Genomic DNA, 20,573 nt, shown 5'->3' on the forward strand with positions numbered 1-20,573 from the left:
ATACTATAAGTTTTAATAAATTCTTAAGCTTTAAAGAAAAACATGCAGTAAGCATAAGCAATTATCCATCTCTGGCCACTGTTCCTTGAACTCAAACTGACAAAGGCAAAGAAAGAGCCAGCTTTGTAAGTCCTGCTTCTGCACCAGCCACCCATTTGAGGCTTATTGTCATAAGGAAGAAAGAAGAATAAAGCAGCAAGCACTAAAACATGAAAAGCACGTGAAAGGTATAGCAGTTGGTGCTGTCTCTATTACCACATACTTTTAAGAGGTAGAAACTTTTGTATATGCAGTGCCCTGGCTTTCCTTGCACTGTTCCTTTGACCACCTGCAAGCATCATCAATGCAACTCCACCCAGATTTGCCAGGAGAGCATTTAGTTGTAGGTGGGAATTAGAGGGGGGTGAAACCTGAACACAGGACCTAGGCTCTAGGCAGGTGGCAGAGGATGAAACCCCGGCCCCAAAGCTAGAATCCCCCCCCCCGGGCCCAAGATGTCCCTTTACACACTTTATTTACACATTTATTTTATACGATAATTGCAGCAATGCAAATGGCAGGATGCCTGTAAGGAAAGCACTTTAAGAGCACCAACAGGTGCAATGTGGTTCATTGTTTTACTCCTTTGCCTGCCAAACAAGCTGCTACACACTTTTACATATCTCAAGACCATATTCTTTTAATAGAGCTAAATATTGTGTTCAGCTAAAAAGCTCAGTGAAATTGGGGGTGGTGGTGTTACATTTTCAAAATAAATAAATTTCCTTGACGTGCCCTCAATTCTGTTACTACTGCACTTTGCTACTTCTTCCACTCGTACATGCATAAAATACCAGTAGATGTAAACAAAGGGAAACGAAAGGGAAACTTGTAATGCACGGGGACAGGGGGAAAAAAATGAAGAAAAGCAAAATAACAGCTAAGTAAAAAGTAACTGTTCAAAGAGTCCAATTAATTAAAGCCCTTCTAGTAGAAAGACACATTAGATGTGAGACTCCTAACCCAGTCATCAGTGAGATGTGCTTTTGCAGACTGAGCCGTCTCCCCTCCACTCACTCACCTATTCCACTCATGGGGCACTTTGCCAGAGACGCAGCCTCTTCGGTATCTTACTACTTTGTCTTGCAGTTACTTTAGGAAGGGAAATATCTCTCTGCAGGCTTCTAAATGCACCTTCGAAATTCGGGTTTCACTTAAGGTATTATTGAATAAGAGCTACTCTGGAGGAGGAGTGAATCCAGTAAGAACTCTTCCCAGCTGCACTGAGCTAATTGAGTTTGATGACCTACATTTCCTAATTACACCTGCTGTATCTGAGGCAGCACATGCCTGTCTTTCACCACATCCAAGCGAGCACCCTTTGCAGAGCAGCAGCAATGCTCTCAAGGGGTTCTGTACTGCAGCATCCATGCTCTGCGCTCCCACATGCTGCCAGCTCTGCACGCACAAGGCACCATGTTGGTGGATGCGGTGATGCCACAACCCTCCCAACAGGTTCAGAGTGATCCCTGCCTCGCAGGAGCCTGGCCCAAACCCACCGCCGCACAGAGCAAACAGCAGCAGCACAACTGACAGACATAAGGCAACAGCAGCCCTTTTCCAGACTCACGTGGGAATAGGGAGCATGTCTGCTGGAATAACAGCCAGGAGTCAGTGATACAGCAGACTCCAGTATTACTTTATAGTCAGCCTAATGGCTTTTCCTTTCTCCGCACAGTACTACATAAATTCACTGCCATACAGAAATAAAGGGAAATACTGAAATTTATAAAATTATAACTAAATGGAAACTATTACCTCACCACATGCTATCAACGCCATCAGAGGTGTAGAAGTAACCCGACAGCTTGTAACTACAGCACTCCCAGACAAAGGCAATGACAGAGCCCATGGGTACCTGCAGGACCTGCTACAAACAAAAGGCGAGCTCAGGGCTGCAGCGGGGATCAGTCATGGAAAAGTGAAATGAGAACAACTTCATGCACTCTTGCCATTAAGGAGCTGAACTGTGCATTTCTTTGACAGCTGTTTTTGATTTCGACTGCTGGGTGCTCCTGCCCCACTGGGGAGGATGTCTGCTGCGTAAGGTGGCCAAGCCTCCCCAAGGACCACAGTCCCAGCCAGGCAAGCCCCAGCCCTACCACAAGGGCTCAGCTGTGGACATGCCATGTCATCCAGGCTGGGAGGAAGGCAACAATGGCTGCACCATGTGGCAAGCAGGGAGGGAACTGTCAGAAGCACCAGACTTAAGAACAACTTGCCCCTGACTGCAGCATGAGCCCTTAGGGCATCTTCATTTTCTCCAGGATGCTTCCAGGAAACGCACCAAAACTTCCTAGTTACATGTCCCCATGTAAGGCAGACAGCTCAAGAGCTCCTCATTCACTCCTCACGATCACTGGATTACGGTCAGGAAGACCAGAGACGAGTATATATTGTGCAGCAAGTTTTTAGCTTCTTCAGTAGGAATTGTCTTCTGACTGGTGTTAACTCCACACCGCACACATTTACAGATCTGTGGGTCAAGCAATAAAGTGGAAACCTAGAAAATAATGACTGCTATATTCATTATAGATGCTAGCGATGTTTTTAAAACTTGTCTTTACCTACTGCTGAATGCTTTCAATGTCCCACAAGTGCTAAGTGCTCAAGGGGAAAGGTTACGCAACAGTGCAGAGAAGCTGCAGAAATTAATACAGTTGTCAAGGTCAGAGCAGACGGAATGAGATATTGTTTGGCCTATTCCATATTCATCTTTCACTTCAGCAGAATAACAGGTTGAAAAGAGGGCGAAAGTAGGAAGCAAGTCTCCAACGCACTGGAATACACTAACTCTTCTCAATACTCACTTTGCTCTAAAGGAAGAAATACAGAGACCACTTGTTACAATGACAAGAAAGATGATGCTCCTGAAAAACCTAACACACAGCGGATAGTAATCTATAAAGGCACAATAATTTGTTCAGAATACAGATAACATGCCCTGCTATTTCAGTTACAGATGAAGTGGTGAAAATGCACCAAATCAGTGACAGGTTTCATAGACAAAATGGATGTCCCTAATAAGTAAAAAGCAGACTTAATTTTCAAAAGCCTTATTTTCACAAAGCTGAAATAGTTGAGCCAAATCATTGCGCAGGTAATTTGCATGCTAAAAATAAGTGATGCCCAGGAGCAGTTTTAAGAAAATGTCATTAAATGTCCAGAAAACCTGCTCTCACATGTGAGAAAGAACACTGCACTAGATTAAGGATCAAAGATAATGGATAAGTTAATTGGTGTAGAGAGGAAATTAAATCAGATATGAAAGCCAAAACACTTATAACAACTAAGTTTTAGTGCAATATATCAGAAATTAAGAGAACTTATAAAAGCAAAAGGACCTAGTGAAAACCTCTGGAGAGCAGAATCAAGATTCACAAGGGCCTTTTTCTCCTTTGCTTCCCTACCTTAGGAACAACAAGAATAGCAACTGTGGTGCTGATTCATTACTACCTGGAAAGGGTGAAATTTTCAATGTTCACTCCAGGAAGATAAAAAGTATTGAGCAGATATTTCTGCTATGCACAGGGAAAAAGCCAGTTAAATATTCATATTGTATTACAGAGAGTAATTTTCATCCCAACCATAACACAGGAGGATGTTAAACAGCAGTTATTAAAAAGCACTTTTAAAACAACAGGCCAGGATGATTTCCACCTAAGGAGAAGTTTTGTAGTGTTCGTAATCTTTCACAGCCTAATGGGGATGCCAGAAAAATTTGCAAAATGACTGACAGGGGAGTAATAAGGAATTGAAGGATAAAATAATTAATACCAATCAGCACATGTTTACATGTCAATCTTGTCAAGAAAGTCAATCTTGTCTAGTTTGATACAGCTTTGGATGAAAGGATAACTGCAGACAATAGCAGGGATAGCACTGATGCACCATGTTAAGATGCGTACAAGTGGATACTGCTGCTGGTATGCAAATAAAACACATACATCTCAAGAGCTGATGAGAATGGAAATCATTGCTGAATAGGTGTGTTTCAAACAGAAATGCACAGGTGTGAGGTTGTTCAAGTTTCACACAGCCTGAGAGTACACAATTATCACTGTCAGCAACTAGAATGTTAAACCATGAGCAAACCAGGTCACAGGCAGGGAGGACAGCGCAAGAGGTACAAGTGACAAACCCATGCTGCCATATGGCCACTGCGAAGGCTGTGCGGCTGGCATGAGGACCTCAGGCCACAGCCAGAGGATGGGCCATCTGCTTAGTTTTGTAAATCCAGCCACCACTGAAGGATCATTGTCTGCACACGGGCTCTAACCGCAATCCTGCAACCAAAGAGACACCTTTGGACGGACAAGCAGGGGAACTCCCTGTAGGGACAGAGAGATGCACCATCCCAGCACGTGCCATTGCCACAGCTGCTCTCTAGTACCACATCCACCACACAGAACGTCCAACAGTCATGAAGGGCTCGGAGAGGAGCCACCAGGAACAAAGCATCATTTCCAGAACATCAATCAAAGCAGCATTCATGAAGCTCAATCTGTTTCACCAAAGAGAGGATTATAAAGGCCTTCAATCGTGTCAGCAAAGACCTACACAAGGAATAGTAATTCAGTAACAAGCTCTGACAAAACACAGCGCATAGAAGCTGAATCCAAACGAGAAGCCATGATTGAAGCAGGGGTAGTGTTTTCATTTTTAAAAAGGAAGATAATTTATCATTTAGCTAACTTAGCAAGGATTGTGTTAAACTCTCTTCCCTCTCTGCAGCCTGAGCAGAGGGCACCCATGGCTTGGCAGAGAGCAACCGACCCCCAGTGTGGACAGTGTGGGTCTGGGAGAAGACAATGGGCAAAAGGCTGAACCCAGGAACCTAGTGCTAGTCTGGGCACCAGAAAACACTGATGGACAAACCACAACTTCACAACTTTTCCTCCTTGTTCAGTGAAGGGGAAGAAGATACAGAGCCTGGTAAGAAACTAAGGTAATTTTCAGACAGTGGCTAATGCCAGTGCAAATGATGTAATTTTAGGAACAGATGAGTCTGAAAATCTTGAATAAAGAACTTTTTTCTTTTTTTAAATTGCTGCCACACGCCCCCACGCAGGCAGGAGTATGCTCCCAGAAACAGATGACGTACTTGGTTTACTATCGACAAATGGATCAATTTTCTCTTTGCGGGTAGTAAAAGGCCTCCCTGGAAAAGCTTGTGGCTATTTAGGACAGAGAAGGTGGTTAAAGATATCTTACAGTACCACTTACCACTTCTGCTGGTGTACTTCGTAAACAGGAACATTAAACGGTACGATCTTGAATGAGAGCACACAGCATCTGCAATACATATTGCAGCACGCCCAAGCTATGGGGTAACTGGGGAGGAGCAGTGTGAATGGTGGAGTTCACTTGGGAGGGGGCGGGGGGCAAGGCAGCTTGGGAAACACTGACGTATTGTCTTTCCATTACTAAAAATTACACTTTGTGAAATAGCATTAGATCATTTTAAGAGGTTTATATAAGGACACTGAAAAACAAGTCCTTTTGCAAATTCTATTTTTTTAATGTCTCCCTCCCCTTTCTATTTCCACTATGCATCAGGTCGTGAAAATCCAACATGCAATAAGTCTAGTGTTCCCAGACAGAGGAGACCAACCTTGACCCAAGTTAAATCTTACAGCTGTTCCCGGCTCCTTCTCTTCTCTCCATCAGACAGGCTCATAGCAGCGCCTTAATTAGTTGTTTAGGAAGGATGTGACATGTTCCAATTTAATACATTTAGCCCTTCTTAGAGCAAATGTAGAATTAAGCCTCAGTATGCACTTGACAGATCTCTTAGCAACTAGAGTGCAATCAGCCAACAATGGATGATTCACAGTTTTAGCAAGAGTGTGCAGAACTGCCTGCCAAAAGTCTGAATAAACTCACATTGCTAGACACTATGGTAAAATGTACCCTGATCTCTTTTAAACTATTATATCATAGAGGAAAGTTAAACTGCATGCATTCCAGCAGCTCGCCTGAGTCTGGAAATATAATTGAACTGCAACATCTCGATTTTACGATAACCGAGACTTTTCGGTGGTTATTTTCACTTAATTAGGATAATGGTACCTTTCAAGGGAAACTGCTGAAATCTATCAGTTTGTGTAAATAAGGGACAACTTCTTCTGTTTCCGTTGCTCTGAAATGGGAAAAGGAAGAGAGTCCAGAGGACATTAACAAGGGTAGTCTATGGAGTCACATCAATTAAAAGATGGACTTAATCTCACACCTTCTACTGTGGGGCCCACTGGCATTTAAAATATTTAGAGATCTCTGTGCAATCCATGAGTCAGAGGGGAACAGCAGGAGGCAGTACGAGAGTATGCAAATATCCATCCTGACACATTGGTATACTCTCTCTATCGCCCTCCAAAACCCAGTGAAGGACCAGGCTGCCACAACAGACAAGCTTGTTCATATTTCTACAGACAAATCTCTGCCTTCATTGACCACTTTCACTCTAAGCTTCAGATTTTGCTTTGAAAGAGTTCCCTCTATGCTCTCCATGTTGATATCTTCATATACAAAAACAGACTCGAGCAAATCCTTTACAAATACTATTGAAAAAATAAACAAAACTAGAAAAGCACTGCTGGGATTAGTCCCATGCAGAGAGGGCACCAAGTGACAGCAGGTAAGTCACAGATCCTTCCCTGTCAGCTACAGCCAAGAATCACGACCAGAGCTTTTCCTGTGGCACACTGGACACCAGAGAGAAACTCCTCATGAATAACAGGAGATGGGGACAGCCCTTCCTCAGCATCCCAGCCTCATCTTAATGGCATTACAGTGAAGAGTCCCTTTGGATCTCTGGTACAAACTTCAGCTCCAGGGGTCTGAAAAGCTTTCCACTCTATTTTATGATGATTTATCCATTGCATCTGCTCATATCTCACATTTTGGACTCTGTTTTTCATCATCCCTTCCCTGAGACATCAAAATTCACAGCAGAAGAGAGCCGACACTGTTGTCTTTTCTACTTTAACTGCCTCAAGTTACCGCTTACTTGGTGCCTAACTGAACAAAACCCCATTTAAAAATACAGACATCTTAGCTACCTTTCTTTGCCATCTTTTCAGCAGGTCTTGTCCTCCAGCTCTCTCTTGAGGCAGGGGATGGCTCAGTGGGAGACCCACCCTTAGCTCCATCCAGGTACCACACAAGTGCTCTGACCCTGCATCACTCCCAGGAAAGAATGCCACAGTCTTTATAGACCCAAGGCATTCTGTGCCCATAGGCACAGACCCAAGATGATGAAAAGCTGTAGCATGCTGAATCTGTTTACCATTTCAGCAACACACCCTGGCAGCCCCACACCGCCCCAGCCACCAGCAGCCTGAGGATCTCTCCTGTTGCAGGCAGGAAGCTTGCTCCAGCAGCCCTTTTCCAGGTAAAGAGATACACTTGGCTAAATAAGTAGCTTACTTTGGCATGGAAGAGCGGGGCGCCCGAGTCAGTTGGCAGACTTCACCTCTGAAAGAGGGTTGTGGTCAGGGAAAGGAATTTGAACACATTGAGCTCCACGCTGTCTTTAATACTATGCTCTAGGATGGTCACAGGTTTCCGCTCATATGGGCTGACAACCCTTCAAAGCAAAACAAAGGCAGCAGGGGAGGTACAGTGAGTGTCAGGAAGATGCATTAAGTGTAAAAACACCATAGCTGAGAGTTTCTGTAAATGCACAAAGACAAAAATTAGGCAGGTAAAGAGGAGCAAGTACAAAGTAGAAGGTGCTTATACATTTATTGCTTTTGTAAAGAGAAGCTTCCTATGGACAGTACTGAATAGACAAACCAGCACCTAGGAGATTTTTCTGTCTATTTCCATAAGGATTAGATCAAAGGGCTGAGAAGAACATGAGCAGCAGGGCCACAGGGAGCTGGGGCACAGGCATCTTGGTCAGGGAGGGAGCCACAGGTGGGAGGGAGACGCAGCATTTGACTTCAATTAAGCAGCAACATGTGATCTATGCCATGTACCACCAGCGTCATCACATACTGCCAGTAAAAAAAAGTGCCAGTATATCTAGAAACAAAATACAGTGGGGACTGATTTTGCCTCTGCTCCAAGCAGGCCACTCTTTCCCTGGATGGAGGCAGATGGGATGTCATTTTCTCCATCCCCAAGTTACCCTGCGGCAGCTCTTTCAGGAGCTCTGCTACCGCCTCAGCCGCAGAGCACGTGTGGTGGTTTTTCTGCTTTGGGGAACTTGATGTTACTCAACAGCTGACGTGAATCCCTGCGTTGTATGAGGCAGCAGAGCAGAATTCCCTCACTCCCTGTTTTACCCTATAAGGGCATTCGATGATGGCACTGCAAACCTGCACCTTCACACAGATTTTTTGCAGCTGCTGCAGCGCAGCAAAGCCAAGCCCAAGTTTGGATTCTTGTGTGTTGTGATAATCAGCTGGGGTTCGGAAAATCCTTCAGAAAATCTAATGTTCTGGCAACTTAACAAGGCTTCTGAAAAAAAATAACAATTTAACATCTGGAACAAAAATACTCTGAGGAAGTCCAAGACCAACACAGCACAGAACATTTCCCCCCCCATAACTGTTACTGTACAGCACTTCCTTGTCCCCAGCTTAGTAGAACTGGAATGTTTGCATCAAGATGCTGAAACATTTTATTGGAAGTCATGTGGGTAGGTGGAAAGATAAAGGGCTATTCACACACTTGAACATTTTTTAATTTTCTGGGTTTTGTTTATTTTTATTCCTGTCTCATGAATTTCCTCAGTCTTTTAATGCATCTTAATCTTCATCAATATATAACTCTGCAGCAGAAATACTGCATACTTTGTTTTCCCATTTCACTTGAGAATGGTGGGGGGGGGAAACATCTATGGGAAGAAGAAAACCAGCAAATTCTGAAGGAAACGACTTTCCCTTTTTCCACAAGATATCCTGGAATAGAGTCAGGGAGAAGGATGAGAGAAAGGTGGCAGCAAGAACACCATGCTATTTCAGAGTTAGCTAGGGTCATCGTTTAGGACACTCTTCTTCCTACATCTGCGTCCCAGGTTTAAGACCTGCCTAAGATCAAGACTGAAAATACTTCTCAACAATGGACTTAATTCTCAGAAGACATTACCATGTAAAAGCAGTTCCCTGCAGTAATAAAAAACTGCAATACCATTCACAATGAACAAGTACCCATATAGATAATTACATATGCTATGTATATATATGCACACCTACACATAAATACACATGAGATCTTTTCAGCTAGGGAGGGGAATGCTTAGTGAACTTTTGCAAGCTAAGGGAGATCTCCCATCATTTTCAGTATTTCCTAGAATAGCAATTTCCCATCACACACAGACAGGTCTAAAACTGCCCAGCACAGACCAGAACTGATATAACCCCATGCCAGCAGAGATGTTCCACAGGACGCTACCTGGCTCATTGTACCACGCCACAGCCTCCAACAGAAAAAAAAAAAAAAATCAATATTTGTTTCCTTTGTCTCTTACTGAAACATGTAACTTCAGATCATGCCCTGAAAAGTCTCAGATACCTAATTTTCCACCTGCTCGCTCTGTCAGAGAGTGGTACCTGGAGCAGTGCTTGTGGCTGGGACACCAGTGGTCTCCATGCATCTAGTTAAAAATAAAATGAAGAAAATGTCAGTTAAAATGTATGGAGGGTTAAGCTTTCCAACACAGTATTTTCAGTGTAGGCTATGAAATGTGTCCTGGTTTCGGCTGAGATAGAGTTAATTTTCTTTCTAGCTGCTGGTATGGTGCTGTGCTTTGAATTTAGGATGCGAATAATATTGATAACACTGATATTTTGGTTGTTGCCAAGCAGTCAAGGACTTAGCTTCTCACACTGCCCCCCCATCAGCAAGGTGGTGGGGGAACCCAAGAAGCTGGGAGGGGACACAGCCAGGGCAGCTGACCCAAACTGGCCGAGAGAATATTCCATACCATATGATGTCACGCTCAGTATATAAGTGGGGGTTGGCTGGGAGGCAGTGCAGCTCAGGAACTAGCTGAGCACCAGTTCTGGGTGATGAGCAATTGTGCTGTGCATCACTTTTGTATATTCTTTTATCATCATTATTATTCTCTTCCTTTTCTAGCCTATCAAACTGTCTTTATCTCAACCTAGAAGTTTTACCTTTTTTGTCTTTTCAATTCTCACCTCCATCCCACTGTGGTGGTGGGAAGCGAGCCAACAGCTGTGCAGTTATTTTAGCTGCCTACTGGGCTAAACCACAACAAAATGCTACGTGGTTTTTCCTTGAAAAACAGAGATGCTGTGCTTGGACAAGCTCATGCTCTGCCCTCTATCAGAGTTACTGGGGTTCGCGCTACAGCATATCAGACCCCACATAACTACTGCAGCATTAAAAATAACAACCTGGAGCTCCCTGCACAGTCACCCATCAGTCTCCAAAAGATCCTAAGGCCCCTGTGAAGAACCTGTGCACACTCTCAGCTCAACCAGAGAAACTGGGTACAACAGAGCTGCTCTAGACCTTGGATCCGACAGGAAGAAAACGCAAACCCAGAATGCATTTTTATTTCTATGTATTGCACAGAAGATTTATACACTTTAATCCTGGTGCATGAAGCTCTCCCGCAAAGGGGACTTGGACCTAGCAGAGCGCAGGAGCTCAGCACTCGTATCATCCCTCCATATGATTATTTCTAAGGAATTTCACTAATGTAACAGGACAGCAGAAATAGGCCCTGTAGTATTCAGGTTTGTGAATGTGTTTGGATGCAGTCTGGCTCAGCAGAGCGGGACGATGCCACGCAGAGCCCTGTTGTGCAGGAAGCCATGCAGACTATAGTGCCTTGGTGATACCTGTGAATGTTGAAATATTAAGATCAATTCAAGCAATTAGAGCCATTGCTTAATATATGTAACCAAACAAAAGGGAAACCATTGTAACTTAGAAAATAATTAGTTGTAAGATAAGAAACTCTAGAACAATCTCATTTTAAACAGCTCGGCCTTGGAAGAACAGATGTGCAAAGATAAGAAAGTTACAAGGGGATCCCAAAACCAGCCTTGAGGGATAAGGTATATGTGATACCAGGACTGAGTCTGAAGACCCCCGACGACCACCCGGAGGTGCCAACAAACATGGGCAAGAGACATTAGCGCATGCTAATGAGTTCCCGGAAAATCCATGAATGTGATAAGCACTACTCGGAAATATACCGAATAGGTATACTAACATAGTATAAATACTTGCCAGTTTTGTCTTTTGGGTGTGCACATTAGGTGGAGTTATCCCCTGTGCGCCCAGCGCTGCAATAAAGAATGCCTGCTTTCTAAAACTTCAAAATAAGTCTTAGAGAGTGAATTATTTTGCCACTTTCCGGTAACATTGGGACCCCACTGGATTAGCTGCAGAAACAGACAAATCAAGCTAATAAATCTCATGTGCAGGTACACCTCTGAAAAATGTGGTAATACTGAGAAGGGAGGAGCTCTGATAGAACCACCTCTGGCAGGCTCAAATTACAGAACCACATGGAATCCGATCTCTCCATTCCCACTTACAGCTGAAATTCAGAATCACATCAACAAACACTTACCACAAAGCAACAGCTTTCAAGTGCTCTTATAGAAGTTAATTACCCCTTCCCACACCTCTGCAGCTCAGGGAGTTCATTATCTGCTGTGGATAGACAGAAAATGGTGTGTCTGCCCAGCTGGTTCAGCTGAGAGAAGCTACATGTGCTCCTGGGAGCCCCTTTGGGAGCAGGGGAGCTCCCAGCTCCACAATGGTGCTTTGCCACTGCCTGGGATCCCAGCACACAGCTAAGGAACCAAGCGAGAGTCACAAAATTCATGCTAGAGAAGAATCTGCATCCACCATTTTGTTGCTCTGAATATAGAAAACCCTACCCAATTAAGCAAAAACCAAACCTGAACAGACAGGAAGAACTGGGACCAGAAGAAATAAGTGCTGGTTTTCAGTAGGCTCCTTGCAGAACAGCAGGTCTGACCAGTGATACTAGGCTTTCTGATGGTTTATTTGTTCATTTAATATTTTCCCTCTCAATTGAAGCAAACAAGATCAACAGACACTCCAGAAAGAGTACAAACAAGGCTTTTAGATGTAGCCTGGATTTTTTTTCCAGGCTCATGAGATTTATACCAAAATGCCCCACTCCATGTAAGTTACTCCTCTTTTCAAATACAAATAAGACCCATCAAATCTTCTCTCATTTCAAGCAAAAACAACCTTAAACCCCCCAAACGCCAATACACAACTCTTCATCCCTGCCTTGAAGCAGAAGTTGGATCTACAACTCAACAGCACGTGCGAATGCTCCAGCAGCACCCCTGCACCACTTGGGGTAATCGTACAAAGCATTTCCCCAGTGCAGAGCCGACTGCCACCAAGGACCCTGGCACAAAAGGCTTTCAGTGTGTCTTTGGAAGTGTTTGTTGCTGAAAGCTACTTGAGAAACCACTCCTCTCCCCATACATGCACAGTTGTGATACAGGGACAAAAACTAAACAAGCAGCTGGGATATCACCAGTAGTCCTGTCTCAAACTCAGTGCATTATTTTATGGATTTCCATTCTCCATCTTCTGGGTTGCTGTTTCCTCATTCCCTAGCAAGACCCATGTAACTGCAAGCCATACAGGCTTTGCAAAAGGCGACAAGAGTCCATCCTCTATGTTTTGTGCTGTCTACAATAAACCTTCTTAGAGGGCAGCAGAGGACAGGGAGAGGTCTACCCTCCTACCCACAGGCAGGATAACTGCATCCCAATAGACGCACACCTACCTCTCTCCAGGGCTGGAAAGCCCTCAGACATACACACAACCTATTCTAACACTTCACTATCCCTCCTGTTTTCCCCCAGTGTCAAACCTGTATCTTGATTGCTGCATTTTAATCCCACAATCCCCCTATCTGCCATAGCTAATCCCTCCCTTTCGGCAGCTGGCTACCCAGGGGACACCCCTGCATTTTCACTCTTACACTATCCAGAATGCAATGAATCTTTAATTAAATGGGCTTGATGAGGAAAGTCATTCAAATTAGGCTTCATCAGCAAGACAAAACCCCAGCTGTCTTTCCTAAAGGATATAATGAAGCACAGTTTTAAATACCTGGAATCCAATTTTAGCACTGCAGAACAACAGTTACCAATTTGTTAGGTAAGCAGGGAACATCTGAAAGAGAAAAATCTCCACGATCTTAAACAATCAGGCACATTTTAAGCCACACAGCTTTTACAGCAATTCCTTCATAAATGAGGAACTTCTAAAAACCTAACAGGCTTAATGCAACCAGTAGCAAGGTTGGAACAGGTTTCACAGGGGTTATCATTTGCATATCCAATGTATTACAGAAAAATGGTGCAAGCACCCTGGAAAAGGCACCTCTGGGAAGTTTATTGTAGCTCCAGGGAAATGGAGTAAATAAAGCATACATTGTCAGCACATCCTCAACGTGCTTCTCATACCTTTAGGATGAGACCAAGCTGGGAGCTTCTCATTTAATCCGCACAAGAAGATTCATGCACTCAGTGCTGAATGACTCTTCACATCAATTTCAGTGGGACTAAGCTACCCTGGATTTCAGAAGGAAAAAAGCACTAACAAAGTTAATGAGGTACAAACCAGGTTATGAATGGACCAAAGAAAAAAATCCTGCTAAAGCTATTTCCTGCCCTGAAATTTGGTCCCTGCTGTGACCAAATACATGCCTTTTAAGGCCTCACCTTATCGCCCCCCTCTTTCTTTAGGCAATGCTTTATTATACCCCAAGACTTTCTCTACTTTTCTCATCAGTTTCCATTATGTCCTTTTCCTTTAAAGCTTCCCACTGTTACAGCTCCACCAGGAGCAATAATGCTGAAAACGGCAGCATAGACTGGCTATGGCTTTTTAAATAGTCTTGAAACACAGCCAAGGTGGAGTAAGTCTACTGGACAGGGGGTTAAAGCGCTGGGGCTCTCACTGCAGCGCCTGCGTCCCTGCTCCTGCCAAGGCAGCTCTGAGCACGACAACATGGAAAGTTTTAGAGCAGAGTCTAGCCTAGGGTAAGAAAAAAATTCCTGACCTACAAGTTTTAAAAAGGATGTTATGAACCAGGGGGCTGGATTTGGCCCCCTTCAAACCAGAGGGAGACCCAAAGGCAGAGCAGAGGCAGACCAGCTCTGGCAGAGGAGCACTCAACTCATACAGGGAGTTTTCCCTATTTCCTCCTCCACTGGAAAAAGGAGGGTGATGCAAGTTTGCTTCATGCATTCACTTCTTGTTCATATAATCAGAACAGAAAACCACCACCACGCTTTGCACACATACTCTGCTATCACTTCTAATTAACGATTTTACCCACCTTCAAATATTTCTCTCGGCCACATTCCCACCTCACCAGCTCACACAACCAACAAGGCTCAGAGCTGGCTGGCAATCTCATGAGACAGGCTCTCACAAGAATTTCCTGCTTCTGGTTCGGCCAGACATACTACAACAACAGACGCTCTCGCGGTATTTTGGCACCTCCACTCCTTGTTCAGGCCAAGACCCAGGAATGCAAGTGAAAAACACTTTTTAATTTTTAGAATTTTAAAATAACTCAGCTCTTCTGCCACGGGCGTCTGGTTAGCTTCCATTCTAAAAGACTGCTTCCACTGAGATTAACTGAATTTGGAAATGACAGTGCTGAAAGTATCACCAAGAAATTTGCTCCCCAGCAAACAGCTTGGTAAGACACTGCCACAGTAGGGCATCGGAGCAGTTTACCCCAGAGAAGCAAGTGTTATGGAAAGAACAAACAACTGACCCTCCAAGTACACTGAATTAGGTTTTCCACAAGTCCTGGGGTACTTCCAGCAAGCATTTCTGTTAAAATGACCTAGCTGGTGAAAACTCTGTGTAGGAGTCTCAGGCAAGACCTACAGATCTTTCATGCATGTTCCTGAAAGTGCAACTCATGATGGACTGAGGAAGCCAGAGTTTCCACATTTTCTGTTCTCTGCCTGAACTGCCATGCAAGCCTGCACTACAGCTGGACAATGCCATTTTCAGTGTGACTAATGTCTCACAGTAAATACTCCCAATACTTCTAGGCTGCTACAGCTCACACCTCTACTTCAAAGAGCATCTTTCTAGGCATCACTGCTGGATCAATACAATTCCCAGTGACAGATCAGCTTGGGGAAAAAGCCTTGCTGAAAATTCAAAATTTGGGCCACATACTCAGATAAATCCCCTCTCCTCATGCCAGGTCTCACCTTGTAGGAGAACCCAAATGCATGCCCATGCTGCTGGCATGAAGTAAGGACCACACCGGATGCCATGGAGGATCCTGGCTCCTTTGAAGGCAGGGTGACTCTCAGACATTCTTCTAGTTGTTCACTGGAAATGCAGGTTCCTACAGACTGTGCTGATACAAGCAGCAGTCATAGCTTAAGATACTTTTAAACACACCTTTCCTACCTCCTGCATGCAATGGCACACTCCTCTGCCTCATGCTTAACTTTCTTACAGCAGCAAAAGCAGGGTAAGTGGGGGGCAAGAATACCTTTTGTGAAAGACAGAAACCCCACTCCCAGCATACAGGCAGCTTAAGTTTTAAGGATGAGTTTAGAAATGGAAGCCCAAAAACTTCTCAGCACGAGTGCCTATAGCCGGCTTGGGCTCCCAAATCACGTGTAGGCTCAGGAAGAAAGCCTGCCTTTCAGAGACTGCGCCTGTACTTTCCATTCAGGGCTTTGGCCAGGGGTCGGAGGACACATACCACGACGTGAGCAGTCATTCAGGCATGTTAAAATACTTTAAAAAGATTCTGCTGCTGATCTCATCTACAGGAGTTATCACCTACACCGGTGTCTGTGCAGGGCTGGGGGTAATGCCTTGCACCAGACAGGGTACACGTGATAAGGAAAGCTGGCGTTAACAGCCGCCACCTCCTCATCCTCAGCTCCTCCGGAGTACCCTCCCAAGAAGCTAAATGAGTGCATCTATTTTCTACTATGTATATAGGGGCAAACCTACAGAAAAATCTCACTACTAGAGCAGTCAACACATATGGGAGGCATGTCAGATGCTTTATGCATCAACAACGGAGAGACAGCTTTCCCATCCCTGGAGAAGCATGCAGAAAGCAGGGCACAAAGATTAAGCGCACATAGATTTACCTTGTTCTTAAAACTCATTGCAGGATATATTTAATATTGCTACATGCTGTATTTAATATTACTATGCATGCAAGTTCTATCGTTCTATTAACCACACACTTTTGCAGCCACCAGACTATAGTCTAAAATCTCATAGTCAATATTTAAGGATAAGAAACACTTTGAAGCTAAAGCCCTATCATCTTGACAAATGTTACATTACGTCAGACTTTCCACTATTGAAAAACATAACCATGAGATCAGCTCAGAGAGATGGTAAGTAAGCAGACACAGGAAAGAGTTTAAGTGCTTTAAACTAAGAAGCCTGATTACAAGCTCTGCATTAAGCACTAGCACCTTACAGGATTGAGCCCCAGCTACTTACATACTTGCATCACAGGCACAAGCCTTAAAGTTAAAAAAAGTCCCTGTCCTTGAACCCTAATGTAACACATGCACAGCAATTACCTGTCTTTATCTTTTCATTCCTTCCTGGACTGAAACCATCAGCTAGATCCACATCCAGCTTCCCCACAGTCCTCCAGTCCCACCAGCTTCAGAGCAGGCAGCCAGCACTTGCACCTCTCCAATAGACACTTCTTGGCAGTTTCCCATACTGGATGCCTCCTGCTAGCACCAAGGCTGCAGTCCATTCCATGCACTTAAATATTTAACGTGATTGTCAATATGTATGGCTAATAAAATTAAAATGGGTTTTCAATACTTTTCACACCACTCAAGAAGTCCAGTTTGTTATCAGCATAGCACTTCATGGCAGATATAGGTATGCAGTGAATCTGCTTTCAGGAATGCAAAACAGGGCACTATTTTTAGACATGGTCTCAGGATTTATATAAATATGAATAAGACCTTACACACAGTTGCATTAGCAGTCCTTTGTTTACATTCCATCCTGGAGAAATACAAACCCATTTCTTAAAAAGTTTTGGGAATACATGCATGTTGGAGGGCTGGCAGACCTTTAGGAGCTCCCATTAGGCTTCTGGCTGTGTGCAGCAATCTTTTAAAGAGGGTAAGGAAACTAAGCAAAGTGAAAACTAGGTTAAAATCTGAGAAGCCTGGTGCAGAATTACAAGCAGTGCCTTTAGTCCTGAAGATGAAGCACAGACAGAGCACATTTCAACCACACAAAAGCTTTTGGCGGTTTCTGGTGGCTGCTGTCATCTGTGCCAAGGTTCCCCTAAGGATGGAGAAATGAGAAAAATAAAGCCATGCTTGGGAAATATTAAAGCCAGGACATGAAACAGCAAGCCTTGGAGGGACAGGACACACTCACGGCTAGTGGTGGGGACAGTCAGAGGAGTATTTTCCCACTGATACTACAAACCCAGCTGCCTTTGTCAGAGCCTGATAGCAGTCACCCTTTGTATTAGTTTCACCTTCCCTGGCATTCACTTTTGCTACTCTTCAGGCATCTTGCATGTCCAGGACACAATGCCACAGCAAACCAGACTGCAGGGGAGCCACAGACCCATCTGCTGGGTCAGGCAGACCCATTGGGAGTGTCACTGCAGTCAAGCTACTGGCACCAAAGCAAACAGAGATGCAGCACAAGAGCCCTTCTTCCCTGCCCAGTAGGCTGTAACACCTACAGGCCACAGGCTTTCACAGCCCCTGTTTGGTCAGGGCATCACTGATGCCATGAGGTCCACATCAGGCTTCCACGCGCAACGGGCTGATGGCCAGGAGGACTTTTGAAAACATGGCCACAGAAGAGCACTTACTATCCAATGCTGGCCACGCCAGTTCTAGTCCTGCTCCTGTAAAAGCTCTCCAGTCAGCCCTATGCATTGCATGGCTGGCTTGATGCTCTTATGTCAGAAATGGCTTTCAGGCTGCTCATGGCATTATCTCAGATAACAAGATGGATGCCACTCCTGGCAGCCTGCCATTCATCAAACCCACCTAGAAACATCTCCCACATCTGCCATTTGCAGGCATAAAGTGATCAGCAGTTCTGCTTTGCAAATTTTTAGTGATTCAATTAGCTGTGAAGCAGGGGCATCAGGGCAGAAAAGAGTGGTGCCTTTTCAAAAAGGTTGTTTCTGCTCTGGAAACAAACAACTATTTCCTACCACCAATGCCGGTATTTTCAGGCTCACTTGATCAATTATCAGGCTATTCAGAACAAGGCTGTCCTTTACCTCCACAGCACAAACTGGCAAGTTATCAGCTGCTATCAACTGCCCCATGACAACATAGATCCCAGGGCCCATGGGAGACCATCCTTCTCATGGTACTTTTCTGCAAAGGCTTTCCTAGGACACTGTCTTCATAGAATGGTTTGGGTCAGAAGAGACCTCAAAGATCATCTAGTTCCAAACCCCATGCCATGGGTAGGGACACCCTCCACTAGACCAGGTTGCTCAAAGTCCTGTCCAACCTGGCCTTGAACACTTCCAGTGATGGGGCACCCACAACTTCTCTGGGCAACCTGTTCCAGTGCCTCACCATCCTCATAGAGAAGAATTTCTTCCTTATTTCTAATCTAAATCTACCCTCTTCTCATTTAAAGCTATTACCCTTTGTCCTATCACTCCATGCCCTTGTAAACAGTCCCTCTCCACCTTTCTTGTAGGCCCCTTTTAGGTAATGGAAGGCTGCTCTAAGGTTTCTGTCCTGGGTTCAGCTAGGATAGAGTTAATTTTCACCACAAGCTGGGATGGGACACAGCCAGGACAGGTGACCCAAACTAGCCAAAGGGGGTATTCCATACCATGTGACATCATGCTCAGCATAAAAGGGGGGGCTAGTCAGGGCAGTGGCTCCAGGCCACGTGGCTCGTGGACACTCCAGCTTCAGGATGGCTCTGAGCATGCAGTCTAAGTTGTACGGTTGTTGGGTGAGAAACTGCATTGTGTCACCAGTTTTGTTAAATTGTCCTTATCCCAACTCACAAGGCTTTACCTTTGTCTCTCCCATTCTCCTTCCCATCCCACCAGGGGAGGAAGATGGGGGGGGGGGGTGAGCAAGCAGCTGCATGGTGCTCAGCTGCCAGCTGGGGCTAAACCACAACAATCTCCCTGGAGCCTTCTCTTCTCCAGGCTGAAGTCCAACTCTCTCAGCCTGTCTTCACAGGAGAGGTGCTCCATCCCCCTGATCATCTTTGTGGCCCTCCTCTGGACTTGCTTCAACAGCTCCATGTCCTTCTCATGTTGGGGGCCCCAAAACTAGACACAGTACTGCAGGTGGGGTCTCACAAGAGCAGAGTAGAGGAGGAGAATCACCTGCCTTGACCTGTTGGTCAAGCTTCTTTTGATGCGGCCCAGGATATGGTTGGCTTTCTGGGCTGCAAGTGCACATTGCTGGGTCATGTTGAGCTTCTCATCAACAAACACCCCCAAGTCCTTCTCCTCAGGCCTGCTCTCAATCCATTCTCTGCCAAGCCTGCTTCCATAATGTTAACCCTGGCTCTCAATATATCAAACCTCTGTATGCCAAGTATTCGTTGCTAGACCTTTCTAAGAATCATTTTGCAAAGCTTGGATGGCAACATGTTTTCACAGCTGATGTGGAAAAGCTAGAAACAACATTTCCCAATGAGAAAGCTCTGCTTTACAAAGTGTGCACTGTTTCTTAGGGTTAATCTGACTTGCTAAGAGGGGGAAAAATCCTTTTATACTGTTGACATAAAATACCTCTGACTGTCTTAATGGTGGAATCGTTCCATTTTCTACTATCTGTGCTAAGATGAATATACTGAGGCAGAGAAGAAAAAATAAATCAACATCTGACCTCAGAGCACCCATTCCTGGTGCTAGTGATGGACCATCTTATGCCATTGGACACCCTGATTAAGCCTGAACACAGGTTCCCCTTGCCTGTGGGACAGAAACACCAGCAAGATCTCCACAGGGTTAAGGCAGGGCAGCTGCCTCCCAAATGGCAGTCCTTGGATGACTTGTGACCTTCAGTATCACCGCAAGTGACTCATAATGAGTCTGCTAAACAGCTATCAGCATTACAGCTTATTCATAATACATGAACAGCTTAAGTGGGTCACAGAGACCTGTATATCCACATAGCCCGACTCCAACAGCGGTCAGTTCTGGCAGCTTAAGGAAAGAATAACAGGAAGAGGACAAGTATAGAGTGCTGCTGTCTCCAGTGTATTTTCCCCAGCTTATTGTAAGAGGCAGTGTACATATTTCCAAAGCCAGATACTGCATCTGGATCAAAGCGTTAAACGGCTATTGATGGATCTCTCTTTCATTAGTTGATGTCCAGCTGTACTTTTGGCCCTGCAACATCCTGGCAATGAATCTGACAGTTGTGCATTACATGACAAAGTACTTCCTTCTGCTTGAATTTGCTGCCTGGGTATTTCTCTGGATGTCATCAAGTTTCGTACTATCATTCCCAGTTCATTTTCTCTGTACCATTTGAGATATTGTAGAGCTC

The 20,573-nt window shown here is 44.6% G+C and overlaps 1 protein-coding gene across 6 annotated transcripts in view; it reads right to left on the reverse strand.

Annotated features, from left to right (window-relative positions):
- DDAH1 (dimethylarginine dimethylaminohydrolase 1) overlaps positions 1 to 20,573 on the reverse strand; it is a 74,230-nt gene that overhangs the window by 39,179 nt on the left and 14,478 nt on the right. Inside the window, exon 1 of one of the 6 annotated variants that reach the window (XM_075759842.1) lies at positions 14,369 to 14,464. The exons of 3 other annotated variants lie outside the window; for them this stretch is intronic. In XM_075759842.1, coding sequence (XP_075615957.1) covers positions 14,369 to 14,449 — 81 coding nt within the window. In that variant the 5' untranslated portion in view covers positions 14,450 to 14,464. Of the gene's footprint in view, positions 1 to 5,261; positions 5,285 to 13,490; positions 13,539 to 14,368; positions 14,465 to 20,573 lie in introns of those variants that run through there. 2 more of the 6 variants (XM_075759843.1, XM_075759844.1) reach the window with 2 other exon arrangements.

Source organism: Balearica regulorum, chromosome 8 (assembly GCF_011004875.1).
Source record: "Balearica regulorum gibbericeps isolate bBalReg1 chromosome 8, bBalReg1.pri, whole genome shotgun sequence".
NCBI lineage: Eukaryota > Metazoa > Chordata > Aves > Gruiformes > Gruidae > Balearica > Balearica regulorum.